Source organism: Arachis ipaensis, chromosome B8 (genome assembly GCF_059453495.1).
Source record: "Arachis ipaensis isolate K30076 ecotype BB chromosome B8, ASM5945349v1, whole genome shotgun sequence".
NCBI classification, from domain to species: Eukaryota; Viridiplantae; Streptophyta; class Magnoliopsida; order Fabales; family Fabaceae; genus Arachis; species Arachis ipaensis.
In genome coordinates, this window is record NC_142443.1 from 107,034,948 (window position 1) to 107,049,187 (window position 14,240).

Consider the following 14,240-nt stretch of genomic DNA (forward strand, 5'->3'; position numbering starts at 1 on the left):
TTTCCTCTCAATGGTTACAGAAGGAGATCCTTGAGTTTTAAACACAAGGTTGTCCTCATTCAGTTGAAGGATCAATTCTCCTCTGTCCACATCAATCACAGCACTTGCTGTGGCTAGGAAGGGTCTTCCAAGGATGATGGATTCATCCTCATCCTTCCCAGTATCCAGAATAATGAAATCAGCAGGGATGTAAAGGCCTTCAACCTTTACTAACACGTCCTCTACTTGTCCATAAGCCTGTTTTCTTGAGTTGTCTGCCATCTCTAATGAGATTCTGGCAGCTTGTACCTCAAAGATTCCCAGTTTCTCCATTAAAGAGAGTGGCATGAGGTTTATCCCTGATCCAAGGTCACATAGAGCCTTCTCAAAGGTCATGGTGCCTATGGTACAAGGTATTAAGAACTTTTCAGGATCCTATTTCTTCTGAGGCAATCTCAGTTGATCCAGATCACTTAGTTCATTGATGAGCAAGGGAGGTTCATCTTCCCAAGTCTCATTAATAAATAATTTGGCATTTAGCTTCATGATTGCACCAAGGTACTTGGCAACTTGCTCTTCAGTGACATCTTCATTCTCTTCAGAAGAAGAATACTCATCAGAGCTCATGAATGGCAGAAGAAGGTTTAATGGAATCTCTATGGTCTCTAGATGAGCCTCAGATTCCTTTGGTTCCTCAAAGGAAAAATCCTTGTTGATCACTGGACGTCCCAGGAGGTCTTTCTCACTGGGATTTACGTCCTCCTCCTCCCTTGTAGGTTCGGCCATGATGGTTAAATCAATGGCTTTGCACTCTCTTTTTGGATTCTCTTCTGTATTGCTTGGGAGAGTACTAGGAGGAGTTTCAGTGACTCTTTTACTCAGCTGGCCCACTTGTGCCTCCAAAGTCCTAATGGAGGACCGTTTCTCATTCCTGAAACTTACAGTGGCCTTAGATAGATCAGAGACTATATTTGCTAAGCTAGATGGATTCTGCTCAGAGCTCTCTGTCTGTTGTTGAGTGGATGATGGAAAAGGCTTGCTATTGCTAAACCTGTTTCTTCCACCATTGTTAAATCCTTGTTGAGGCTTTTGTTGATCCTTCCATAAGAAATTTGGATGATTTCTCCATGAGGGATTATAGGTGTTTCCATAGGGTTCACCCATGTAATTCACCTCTGCTATTGCAGGGTTCTCAGGATCATAAGATTCTTCTTCAGAAGATGCCTCTTTAGTACTGTTGGATGATTCCTTCAATCCATTTAGACTTTGAGAGATCATATTGACTTGCTGAGTCAATATTTTATTCTGAGCCAATATGGCATTCAGAGTATAAATTTCAAGAACTCCCTTTCTCATAGGCGTCCCATTATTCACAGGATTCCTTTCAGAAGTGTACATGAACTGGTTATTTGCAACCATGTCAATGAGTTCTTGAGCTTCTGTAGGCGTTTTCTTTAGGTAAATGGATCCACCTGCAGAATGGTCCAATGACATCTTAGATAGTTCAGACAGACCATCATAGAAGGTATCTAGGATGGTCCATTCTGAAAACATGTCAGAAGGACACCTTTTGGTCAGTTCCTTGTATCTCTCCCAAGCTTCATAGAGGGATTCACCTTCCTTTTGTCTAAAGGTTTGAACATCCACTCTAAGCTTGCTAAGCTTTTGAGGAGGAAAGAACTTGGCTAAGAAAGTCGTGACCAGCTTATCCCAAGAGTTCAGGCTGTCTTTAGGTTGAGAGTCCAACTAAATCCTAGCTCTGTCTCTTACAGCAAATGGGAAAAGCATAAGCCTGTAGACCTCGGGATCAACCCCATTGGTCTTAACAGTATCACAGATCTGTAAGAATTCAGTTAAGAACTGAAAAGGATCTTCAGATGGAAGTCCATGAAACTTGCAGTTCTGTTGCATCAGAGAAACTAATTGAGGTTTAAGCTCAAAGTTGTTTGCTCCAATGGCAGGAATTGAGATGCTCCTTCTATGTAAATTGGAATTAGGTGCAGTAAAGTCACCAAGCATCTTCCTTGCATTGTTGTTATTTTCGGCCATGTTTTCTTCTTTTTCAAAAATTTCTGTCAGATTTTCTCCAGAGAGTTGTGCTTTGGCTTCCCTTAGCTTCCTCTTCAGAGTCTTTTCAAGTTCAGGATCAGCTTCAACAAGAATGTTCTTATCCTTGTTCCTGCTCATATGAAAAAGAAGATAACACAAAAGAAAATATGGAATCCTCTATGTCACAGTATAGAGATTCCTTTATGTGAGTAGAAGAAGATAAGAAGAAAAGAAGAGAAATTCGAACACCAAGAGGAAGAGAGGGTTCGGATTTTGAGATGAAAAGAAGTGTTAATAAATAAATAAATAAATAATTAGAAGGAGATGAGAGAGAGTAGAATTCGAAAATTTAAATAAAATAAAAAAATAATATTTAAAATTAAATTGAAAATTTGAAAATTAAAATTGAAATTGAATTAAATTAAAATTAAAAACAATTAGTTAATTAAAATGAAATTTTGAAAAAGGAGGAAGGGGTTTTCGAAAATTAAAGGTAGAGAGTTAGTTAGGCAGTTTTGAAAAAGATAAGAATTAAACAAAAAGTTAAGTGGTTAATTGAAAAAGATTTGAAAATCAAATTTTGAAAAAGATAAGAAGTAAAAAAAATTTTGAAATCAAATTTTGAAAAAGATGTGATTGAAATAAAAAGATAAGATTGATTGAAAAAGATTTGAAAAAGAAATTTAAAAAGATTTGATTTTGAAAATTAAAGTTGATTACTTGACGAACAAGAAACTAAAAAGATATGATTCTAGAGTTTAAAGATTGAACTTTTCTTACTAGGTAAGTAACAAACTTAATATTTTTGAATCAATCACATTAATTGTTAGTAAAGATTTTGAAATTATGAAACAAAATAAGAAAAAGATTTTTGAAAATCATTTTGGAAGTTTTGAAAATTATGAAAGAAAAATGAAAAAGATTTTATTTTTGAAAAAGATTTGAAAAAGATAAGATTTTTAAATTGAAAATTTGATTTGACTCATAAGAAATAACTAAATTTTAAAATTTTTTGACTAAATCAAATCAAATTTTCGAAAATTATGAGTGAAAAAGGGAAAGATATTTTTTTGATTTTTTGAATTTTTAATGATGAAAGAGAAAAACAACCCAAAGACTCAATGCATGAAAATTTTGGATCAAAACATGTGATTCATGCAAGAACACTATGAATGTCAAGATGAATACCAAGAACACTTTGAATGTCAAGATGAACACCAAGAACTTATTTTTGAAAAATTTTCAGGAAAAGAAAACATGAAAGACACCAAACTTAAAAATTTTTATTCTTTAGACATTAACAAATTGAAAATGCATATGAAAAACAAGAAAAGACACAAAACAAGAAAATATGAAGATCAAACAAGAAGACTGGCCAAGAACAACTTGAAGATCATGAAGAATGTAATGCATGAAATTTTCGAAAATAATTTTTTAGAAAATTAAAAAGATGCAATTGACACCAAACTTAAAAGTTGACTCTAGACTCAAGCAAGAAACACAAAAAATATTTTTGATTTTATGATTTTAGTAAATTTTTTTGTATTTTTCGAAAATTAATTGGGAAAAACGAAAAAGAAAATATTTTTTTTTCTAAAATAGGAAATAAAAAGCTTAAAATTAAAATAAAATTACCTAATCTGAGCAACAGGATGAACGGTCAGTTGTCCAAACTCGAACAATCCCCGGCAACGGCGCCAAAAACTTGGTGCGCAGAAATCGTGACGGTTCCATTCCTTGGTAATGGTGCTGAAAACTTTATACGCACGTTCATGATCTTAGTTCTTTGTCACAACTTCGCACAACTAACCAGCAAGTGCATTGGGTCGTCCAAGTAATAAACCTTACGTGAGTAAGGGTCGATCCCACGGAGATTGTTGGCTTGAAGCAAGCTATGGTCACCTTGTAAATCTCAGTCAGGCGGATTCAAATGTATTAAGAGATTATAGTGTACTAAAAGATAATTAAAATAGGATAGAGATACTTATGTAATTCATTAGTGAGAGTTTCAGATAAGCGTATAGAGGTGCTTTCGTTCCTCTGAACCTCTGCTTTCCTGCTATCTTCATCCAACCATTCCTACTCCTTTCCATGGCAAGCTTTATGTAGGGCATCACCGTTGTCAATGGCTACATCTATCCTCTCTGTGAAAATGGTCCAATGCGCTGTCACTGCATGGCTAATCATCTGTCGGTTCTCGATCATACTGGAATAGGATTTACTATCCTTTTGCGTCTGTCACTACGCCCAGCACTCGCGAGTTTGAAGCTCGTCACAGCCATCCCTTCCCAGATCCTACTCGGAATACCACAGACAAGGTTTAGACTTTCTGGATCTCAAGAATGGCCATCCTTGGGTTCTAACTTATACCACGAAGATTCTAATATCTCGGACTCGGTCCTCTGTATTAGATATCTAAGAGATACTCTGTAACACCCTACCACACAAAGCTTTACGCTTAAGTCGTAAAACAAAGGTGATATGGTATTACGACCTCTAAAATAAAATAAGTACATATAATAGCAGAAGAGTTATAATATGCTAGGAGCCTTGAAGGATAGGGAAAATAAAAATCGCGAGATAAAAGCGCAACGCTCAAGGAACGAGTTAACTTGCATGCTAAGAAAACTGTAACTGTCAAACATAAGATAACAGAAGTAGGAATAGAGTGCCAAAGATACAAAATATCAAGCTCCTAACTCAGCCTGCGAAGTCAAGACTGGCCGGAGAATATTTACACATATATATACCTACATATCCAAAACCCAAAAGTACATATACACAATCCTGCCTCTCCATAAACCTCTAAGAGGATCAAAAAGAATAAGTCATGCGGAGAGAAAACTAAGTACATATATATACATCATAGCATAACAAAATATCCCAGTAACCACTCCGCTTCAAGAGTCCAGACGCCTAACGAGATGCCTCTCGACCTGCATCTGAAAATTAACAACATAGTATGGAATGAGAACCGGAGGTTCTCAGTATGGTAAAGGTGCCACACACATAATATATAAGGTCCTGGGAATGCCAGAGGCAATCCTAGAACGCCGACACTCAGATTGTAGAGCTTAAAGTATTACACAGAAGCCATAAAAGGTGGTTTCCTAGAAATATTTAATCCTAACTTAACTTAACCTTAAATCTAAGTCCTATACTGCCATTCCTCCATACCTCCAATTCCATCATGCATTTTCACAGACAAATAAACAGATAAAGGCAAACACAAGAAAGTTACAACTACCGCAGGTAACAAATACACATTTAGCATGGCAAATACAGATAGGCACACCCAATTAGAGCACAAGCAAGTAATTCAAGTAATATGCATATGATGCATGCCTGTCCTATGGCTGATGAGGCTCATCTGTCGGTTATCCAGCCAACCCGACAAGTCTGAATTGTCCTTAGACTGTCCCCCGACGTGCATCCCCAAGAGTCTATGCATAGATTTTTCTCAAATAATCAATATTGCTCAATGGGGGTAACATTCCCGGGAATTTATATAGTGCCCGGTCACACTTACGTCGTAGGGTCAACAGAGTATCGAGTTTTCAACCTGGTACACGTGGTGGCAAGCCACGGCACTTAATCCAGGGAATCTCGTATCTCAGATTATTCAAATTCATAAGCCATATAAATAATTCAATTATAATTCATCAACATCCACATCATTCCCAATTGCATCTCATTCATCATCATATATTAAACATATTCAATCCTTATCCTTCATTATATCACCTCCCATTCCATCCATCAATAGTTTCAATTCAAAACATAATTCATTCTTTTCTAAGAATCAAACTTCAAACTTAAAACATACTCACTATCTTAATAACTCAAAATCAAACCATATAACCTTTAAATCTAAATCTCTTTTAAATAATCATCTAAATAAAATCTCTAATTTTTTATAAAATTTCGGCAGCATCTCCTCTAAAACTCGGACTTTGCCACCCTTTTCGGGTCCAAACCTGCTTTCTTTTCAATTCAACATACCCTTCCTCATCATCATAACAATCACCACAATAAATCTACTTCAAATCAACAATTAAACTCATACAATATTCAAATCCAACAACCAAAATTCAACTAAGGATCATAGTTCACAAATCCTAGGCTTTTAACACAAAATACCTCATTATCACAACAACCTCCACAATAGTTATACCTCAAATCAATAATTCACCAAATCATTAGTTAATCAACAATAACATTCAACCATAATTCTCTCCAAATTAACATAACAACATTCACCATCCAAAATTAAAAACTAATTATCCAATAAACTTCAACCAAATATATTCATCGATAAATTACTAAACATTAAACATACACCTGCATTCCAACTTATCCAATGGTCATCTAGCCTAAGTTTTCACAGAACATTATATATTAAATGCAAGAAACCTAAACCATACCTTAGCCGATTTCCACGTAACGACCAAAACTATTTATTCAAAACCAAAACAGCCCCTCAAAACTCAACTAATCCGCTTCCTCCAAGTTCCAGTATTCACAATTTCAAGCTCCAATTATTTATTTTCAACCTAATACACATTCATAATACATATATACCCAATTTAATACTCAAAGCTCAAATTTAATGAAATTAAAATAGAATTATCGTATCCTCACCTTACCCAAGCTTCACATAAGCAAGAGTGAACGTTTCTCTCAAGCTAATTGGATCCTAAAACATCAGAAATCAAAGAAATTCAATATTCCCACTTAAAATTCGAAAATTGGGGGAAGATGAAGCTGAGAGTGAAATAGCAAGTTACCTATGAAATTGTTCCGGTAAAAATGTAGAGCTCGACGCGGTGAACGCGTGGCCGCAAACGGTGCGGCGATCGGAGCTCGAACGGAGAAGTTACGGCGTACGGAAGTTAACGTGAGGGTTTACGGGAATGTCTCGTTCTTCTTTTCCCTCTGAAGCTTTCAGCTTCGTTCACGTTGAAATGAGGGGGACAAAGGCTTGGGTTCACTTAAAAGGGCTGGTCCGGTTGGACCGATAGCCCGGTTCAGGTCCGGTTCAACCGGTTCGGTCCTTTCGGTCCATTCTTGGACCGTTTTCTTCAAAATTAGTGTCAAAATTCTCGTTTCGATGAGCTCTACCCTATTTTGATATAATATTTGCATTTCTAATCCTCCTTATTAAAAAATAATTTATTAACTAATTATCTACTAATTTAACCGGGGTTTACATTCTACCCACCTAATAAAGAATTTTGCCCTCAAAATTCAAATATAGTTACCTGAAAAGAGATGTGGATAGTCCTTTCGCATATCTGATTCGAGTTCCCAGGTATGTTCCTCGATACCAGCTCGTCTCCAAGCTACTTTTACCAATGATACTTCCCTTCCTCGTAATCGTTTAACACTGGTGTCATCAATCCTCACCGGAATTACTGGGAGTGTTAGATCTTCTCTCACTTGAATTGGTTCTGGTTCTAGAACATGACTTGCATCAGGATTATACTTCCGAAGCTGTGACACATGGAACACATCGTGCAAATTCGAAAGGTACGGCGGTAAGGCAATTCTATAAGCCACTGGTCCAATTCTCTTCAGAATCTCAAACGGTCCAATATAACGAGGATTCAGTTTCTTGGTCTTAATAGCTCTTCCCACTCCAGTGGTTGGTGTAACTTTCAAAAAGACATGTTCTCCTTCTTCGAACTCCAAAGGCTTTCGCCTCTGGTCAGCATAGCTCTTTTGGCGGCTTTGGGCTATAAGCATTCGACTACGAATCTTCTTTATCTGCTCAGTCGTTTCGGCTATCATCTCAGGCCCTAATAAACTCCTTTCTCCAGTTTCATACCAACACAATGGAGATTGACATTTCCTGCCATACAGAGCCTCATATGGAGCCATTCCGATGCTCGCTTGATAGCTATTATTATAAGCAAACTCTACTAATGGCATATACCGGTCCCAGCTCGCCGGTTGGTCCAAAACACAAGCTCTTAGCATATCTTCCAAGGTCTGAATAGTTCTTTCTGACTGACCATCTGTCTGAGGGTGATACGCAGTACTCAAGCTTAACTGAGTCCCAAATGCACGCTGAAAAGCTCCCCAGAACCTTGATGTGAAACGAGGATCTCTGTCAGATATGATAGTAGAAGGCACACCATGCAACCTGACAATCTCTTTGATATACATTCGAGCCAATTCCTCCATTGTGCAACTTATTCGGATAGGAAGAAAGTGAGCTGATTTTGTTAGTCGATCTACAACCACCCAAATAGCGTCACAACCAGATCGGGTTCTAGGCAAACCTATTACAAAATCCATTGCGATACTCTCCCATTTCCATTGTGGAATCTCCAAAGGCTGAAGGGTCCCTAATGGTCTCTGATGCTCAATCTTAACCTTCTGACACGTTAAACATTTAGATACATACAATGCCACATCATTCTTCATACCTGGCCACCAGAACATCGCTTTCAGATCTTGATACATTTTAGTGCTCCCTGGGTGAATTGAAAACCCGCTTTTATGAGCTTCCTTTAAGATTCTCTGTCGCATGTCTCCAATATCTGGCACAATAATCCGGTTCTTGAATCTCCATAAACCATCATGACCTTCTGACACTCTCCACTGTTTCTCCTGTTCGACTGCTGGTAATACCTTACGTAACGCTTCACTATCTTGATGAGCCTTTAGAAGTTCTGATTTAAAATCACTTGAAATCTGTAACTGACTCAAACACAAGATTCCAGACTCTTCTCTAACTCCCAAATTCAAACCTTGAAATGCCTTCAGTAACTCTTCCTCCCGTAGCATCATCCAAGCTGCATATAAAGACTTCCGACTCAAAGCGTCCGCCACAACGTTCGCTTTTCCTGGATGATAATTCAATTCAAAATCATAATCTTTCAGAAGCTCCATCCACCTCCTCTGACGCATATTCAACTCTTTCTGCTCAAAAAGATACTTCAAACTCTTATGGTCTGAGAAAACATGAAACTTAACGCCATAGAGGTAGTGCCTCCAAATCTTTAAAGCAAACACAACAGCAGCAAGTTCTAAATCATGTGTCGGGTAGTTCATCTCATGCGGCCTTAACTGCCGTGAGGCGTATGCTACAACATTCTGGTGCTGCATCAAAACACACCCCAACCCTTTCAGAGATGCATCACAAAACACTTCAAACGATTCACTTGGTTCAGGTAATACCAATACAGGTGCAGTAGTCAACCTGTGCTTCAATGCCTGGAAACTCTCTTCACATTCCGGAGTCCAGATAAAAGGTGTATCCTTCCTAGTCAACTTAGTTAAAGGTAAGGCAAGCTGTGAAAATCCCTTAATGAATCTGCGATAATACCCCGCCAAACCTAAGAAACTCCTGATCTCTGTCACTGAAGTTGGTCGCTCCCAATTCATCACTGCTTCCACCTTAGCAGGATCCACAGCTATCCCCTGCTTACTCACCACGTGGCCGAGAAACTTCACTTCACTCTTCCAGAACTCACATTTAGATAGCTTAGCATATAACTTCCTGTCTCTCAGAATTTGCAGCACAGTTCGCAAATGATCAGCATGTTCCTCTTCAGTCTTAGAATAAACAAGAATGTCATCAATGAAGACAATAACAAACTTGTCCAGATACGGTCGAAAAATCCTGTTCATATAATCCATAAATACTGCCGGGGCATTAGTTAACCCGAAAGACATCACTGTATACTCATAATGACCATAACGGGTTCTAAAAGCAGTTTTCGGAATATCCTCGTCTCTAACCCTTATCTGATGATATCCGGATCGCAAATCAATCTTAGAAAATACACCGGCACCCTGTAACTGATCCATTAGATCATCGATTCTAGGCAACGGATATTTATTCTTCACAGTAATCTTATTTAATTGCCGATAATCGACACACAGCCGCATACTCCCATCCTTCTTCTTTACCAGTAACACTGGCGCTCCCCACGGAGAAACACTTGGTCGGATAAAATGCTTACCCAACAGATCTTCCAGCTGAGCTTTCAGTTCAGCCATTTCTAAAGGCGACATCCTATAAGGAGTAATTGAAATTGGACCGGATCCAGGTACCAACTCAATTGCAAATTCAACCTCTCGGTTAGGTGGGAATTCATTAATATCATCCGGAAACACATCTGGAAATTCACATACAACCGGAATTTGCTCTAAACTCTGCTCATCACCTGATACTCCCGCAGTTAATAACATAATACCCTGACATTCGGTTCCAGAACAGTTTACTATCATAGAGTTCAAATAGTAACTATTCACCACAACCGGTGCTTCTGACCCTTCTGGCATAAACTGTACTGACTTCTCAGAACAATCAAGCAAAACATGATTCTTGGATAACCAATCCAATCCCAAAATGAGATCAAGACCAGTCATAGGCAAACAAATCAAATCATGCACAAATTCACGCTGTTGCACTCGAAAAGGAACTTGTGGACATTCTATCCTAGTCACCATAGCTTCATGAGTAGCATTATATACTTTCAAATCATAACCTAGAACCACCATTCTCAATCTTAATTCATGGGCCTTTTCAAATGCAATAAATGAATGACTTGCTCCTGAATCAAATAAAGCATTTAAGATTTTACCAGCCATTTCACAATTACCTCTAATCAGTGTCTCAGATCCCTCAGCACCAATGGTAGAAGTGGTGTATACTCTCCCCGGCTGCTGCACCCTACCAGTCTCATACTTCTTCTTCTCAGGGCAATTACTGGCTATATGCCCGGGCTGTCCACAGGAATAGCACACTCCAAGTCCTAGTCTGCACGGAACTCCAGGATGATACTTTCCGCACTTCTGACAATTCAGATCTTGCTGTGGCTGCTTCCCAAACCTTTTTCCTTGACTAGCATTGGTATTCGGCCTTCTGTAATTACCTTGACCCTGAGTCTGCTGTGAAACAAAACCTCCACGTTTGAAATTCCTACCTCTCGGAGCAAAGTTCCTCCCTGAAGGCCTCTGAAAAGGCATCCTCAAACTCCCTTTCTCTGCTGCCGCCTTCCTCACACAATCCTCAGCCACCCTACTCTTATTCACTAATTCAGAAAACACCCTGATCTCCATTGGGGCAACGAAGCTCAGAATATCGCTCCGAAGACCTCCCTCATATTTAATACACTTCCATTCAGCAAAATTTTCAGGTGCACCTTGACAGATACGAGAAAAGCGACATAACTCCTCAAATTTGCTGGTATACTCAGCAACAGTCATTTGTCCCTGCTTTAACTGCATTAATTCAAGTTCCTTGGCATTTCTAGCTGAATTAGGAAAGTATTTCTTATAGAACTCTGTCCGGAAAACCTCCCAAAGAATCGCAGCACCATCAGGCTGCAGGATACGTCGTGTTCCCTGCCACCAATACTGAGCTTCACCTTGCAACTGATAAGTCCCAAATTCAACCCATTGCTCTTCAGGAACCTGTTGTGCCTGTAACGCCCTTTCCATAGCCTGAATCCAATTATCTGCGTCAGTGGGATTTGAGGTTCCCCTAAAAGTCGGAGGGCGAACTTTCAGAAATGTAGCAAGTGTCATAGGACCGTCCTCATCATTATTGTTCCCATGATTACCCTGATTTATCTGATTACCCAGTGCCTCAGCTGTTGCCTGCATAGCTGCAGCCATATTTCCCAAGGCAGCCATAAAGTCTACTGGATCAGTCCCTGTGGGTACAGGAGTAACGGTGCCTGTCCTACCTCTACCTCGCCCGCGACCGCGTCCGCGAGTCGACATCTGGTCCCTATACACACCAAACAAGTGATATTAAGTTGATCAGTCTCAATATCGCAGGTCTAATGCTTTAAGTTCCAAATGCATGCTCACAAACGTTTATGCCATTTATATCAATCAGATATCCTAATAGCACATAAACACAGATACAGAGAATGCACAGAAGCACAATCAGTCCGTCTTTCAGGCTCTATAGGAACGAACTGCTCTGATACCATAATGTAACACCCTACCACACAAAGCTTTACGCTTAAGTCGTAAAACAAAGGTGATATGGTATTACGACCTCTAAAATAAAATAAGTACATATAATAGCAGAAGAGTTATAATATGCTAGGAGCCTTGAAGGATAGGGAAAATAAAAATCGCGAGATAAAAGCGCAACGCTCAAGGAACGAGTTAACTTGCATGCTAAGAAAACTGTAACTGTCAAACATAAGATAACAGAAGTAGGAATAGAGTGCCAAAGATACAAAATATCAAGCTCCTAACTCAGCCTGCGAAGTCAAGACTGGCCGGAGAATATTTACACATATATATACCTACATATCCAAAACCCAAAAGTACATATACACAATCCTGCCTCTCCATAAACCTCTAAGAGGATCAAAAAGAATAAGTCATGCGGAGAGAAAACTAAGTACATATATATACATCATAGCATAACAAAATATCCCAGTAACCACTCCGCTTCAAGAGTCCAGACGCCTAACGAGATGCCTCTCGACCTGCATCTGAAAATTAACAACATAGTATGGAATGAGAACCGGAGGTTCTCAGTATGGTAAAGGTGCCACACACATAATATATAAGGTCCTGGGAATGCCAGAGGCAATCCTAGAACGCCGACACTCAGATTGTAGAGCTTAAAGTATTACACAGAAGCCATAAAAGGTGGTTTCCTAGAAATATTTAATCCTAACTTAACTTAACCTTAAATCTAAGTCCTATACTGCCATTCCTCCATACCTCCAATTCCATCATGCATTTTCACAGACAAATAAACAGATAAAGGCAAACACAAGAAAGTTACAACTACCGCAGGTAACAAATACACATTTAGCATGGCAAATACAGATAGGCACACCCAATTAGAGCACAAGCAAGTAATTCAAGTAATATGCATATGATGCATGCCTGTCCTATGGCTGATGAGGCTCATCTGTCGGTTATCCAGCCAACCCGACAAGTCTGAATTGTCCTTAGACTGTCCCCCGACGTGCATCCCCAAGAGTCTATGCATAGATTTTTCTCAAATAATCAATATTGCTCAATGGGGGTAACATTCCCGGGAATTTATATAGTGCCCGGTCACACTTACGTCGTAGGGTCAACAGAGTATCGAGTTTTCAACCTGGTACACGTGGTGGCAAGCCACGGCACTTAATCCAGGGAATCTCGTATCTCAGATTATTCAAATTCATAAGCCATATAAATAATTCAATTATAATTCATCAACATCCACATCATTCCCAATTGCATCTCATTCATCATCATATATTAAACATATTCAATCCTTATCCTTCATTATATCACCTCCCATTCCATCCATCAATAGTTTCAATTCAAAACATAATTCATTCTTTTCTAAGAATCAAACTTCAAACTTAAAACATACTCACTATCTTAATAACTCAAAATCAAACCATATAACCTTTAAATCTAAATCTCTTTTAAATAATCATCTAAATAAAATCTCTAATTTTTTATAAAATTTCGGCAGCATCTCCTCTAAAACTCGGACTTTGCCACCCTTTTCGGGTCCAAACCTGCTTTCTTTTCAATTCAACATACCCTTCCTCATCATCATAACAATCACCACAATAAATCTACTTCAAATCAACAATTAAACTCATACAATATTCAAATCCAACAACCAAAATTCAACTAAGGATCATAGTTCACAAATCCTAGGCTTTTAACACAAAATACCTCATTATCACAACAACCTCCACAATAGTTATACCTCAAATCAATAATTCACCAAATCATTAGTTAATCAACAATAACATTCAACCATAATTCTCTCCAAATTAACATAACAACATTCACCATCCAAAATTAAAAACTAATTATCCAATAAACTTCAACCAAATATATTCATCGATAAATTACTAAACATTAAACATACACCTGCATTCCAACTTATCCAATGGTCATCTAGCCTAAGTTTTCACAGAACATTATATATTAAATGCAAGAAACCTAAACCATACCTTAGCCGATTTCCACGTAACGACCAAAACTATTTATTCAAAACCAAAACAGCCCCTCAAAACTCAACTAATCCGCTTCCTCCAAGTTCCAGTATTCACAATTTCAAGCTCCAATTATTTATTTTCAACCTAATACACATTCATAATACATATATACCCAATTTAATACTCAAAGCTCAAATTTAATGAAATTAAAATAGAATTATCGTATCCTCACCTTACCCAAGCTTCACATAAGCAAGAGTGAACGTTTCTCTC

At 38.3% G+C, this 14,240-nt stretch overlaps 1 protein-coding gene and 1 non-coding gene across 2 annotated transcripts; one reads left to right on the forward strand and one right to left on the reverse strand.

The window, feature by feature from the left end:
* Positions 1-1,531: 1,531 nt before the first annotated feature.
* LOC148549155 (small nucleolar RNA R71) lies at positions 1,532-1,635 on the forward strand. Its single transcript, XR_015897007.1, has one exon. It is a non-coding gene; the product is annotated as a small nucleolar RNA R71 (small nucleolar RNA).
* A 3,010-nt stretch (positions 1,636-4,645) lies between these two features.
* Positions 4,646-14,001, reverse strand: LOC148549156 (uncharacterized). The gene is made up of 3 exons (XM_088497225.1): positions 13,983-14,001; positions 10,644-11,776; positions 4,646-4,970 (listed from the first exon to the last, which is right to left on the reverse strand). Exons 2-3 carry the CDS (start codon positions 11,767-11,769, stop codon positions 4,945-4,947), a joined length of 1,152 nt encoding a protein of 383 aa, XP_088353351.1. The 5' UTR covers positions 11,770-11,776; positions 13,983-14,001; the 3' UTR covers positions 4,646-4,944.
* Positions 14,002-14,240: the final 239 nt, after the last annotated feature.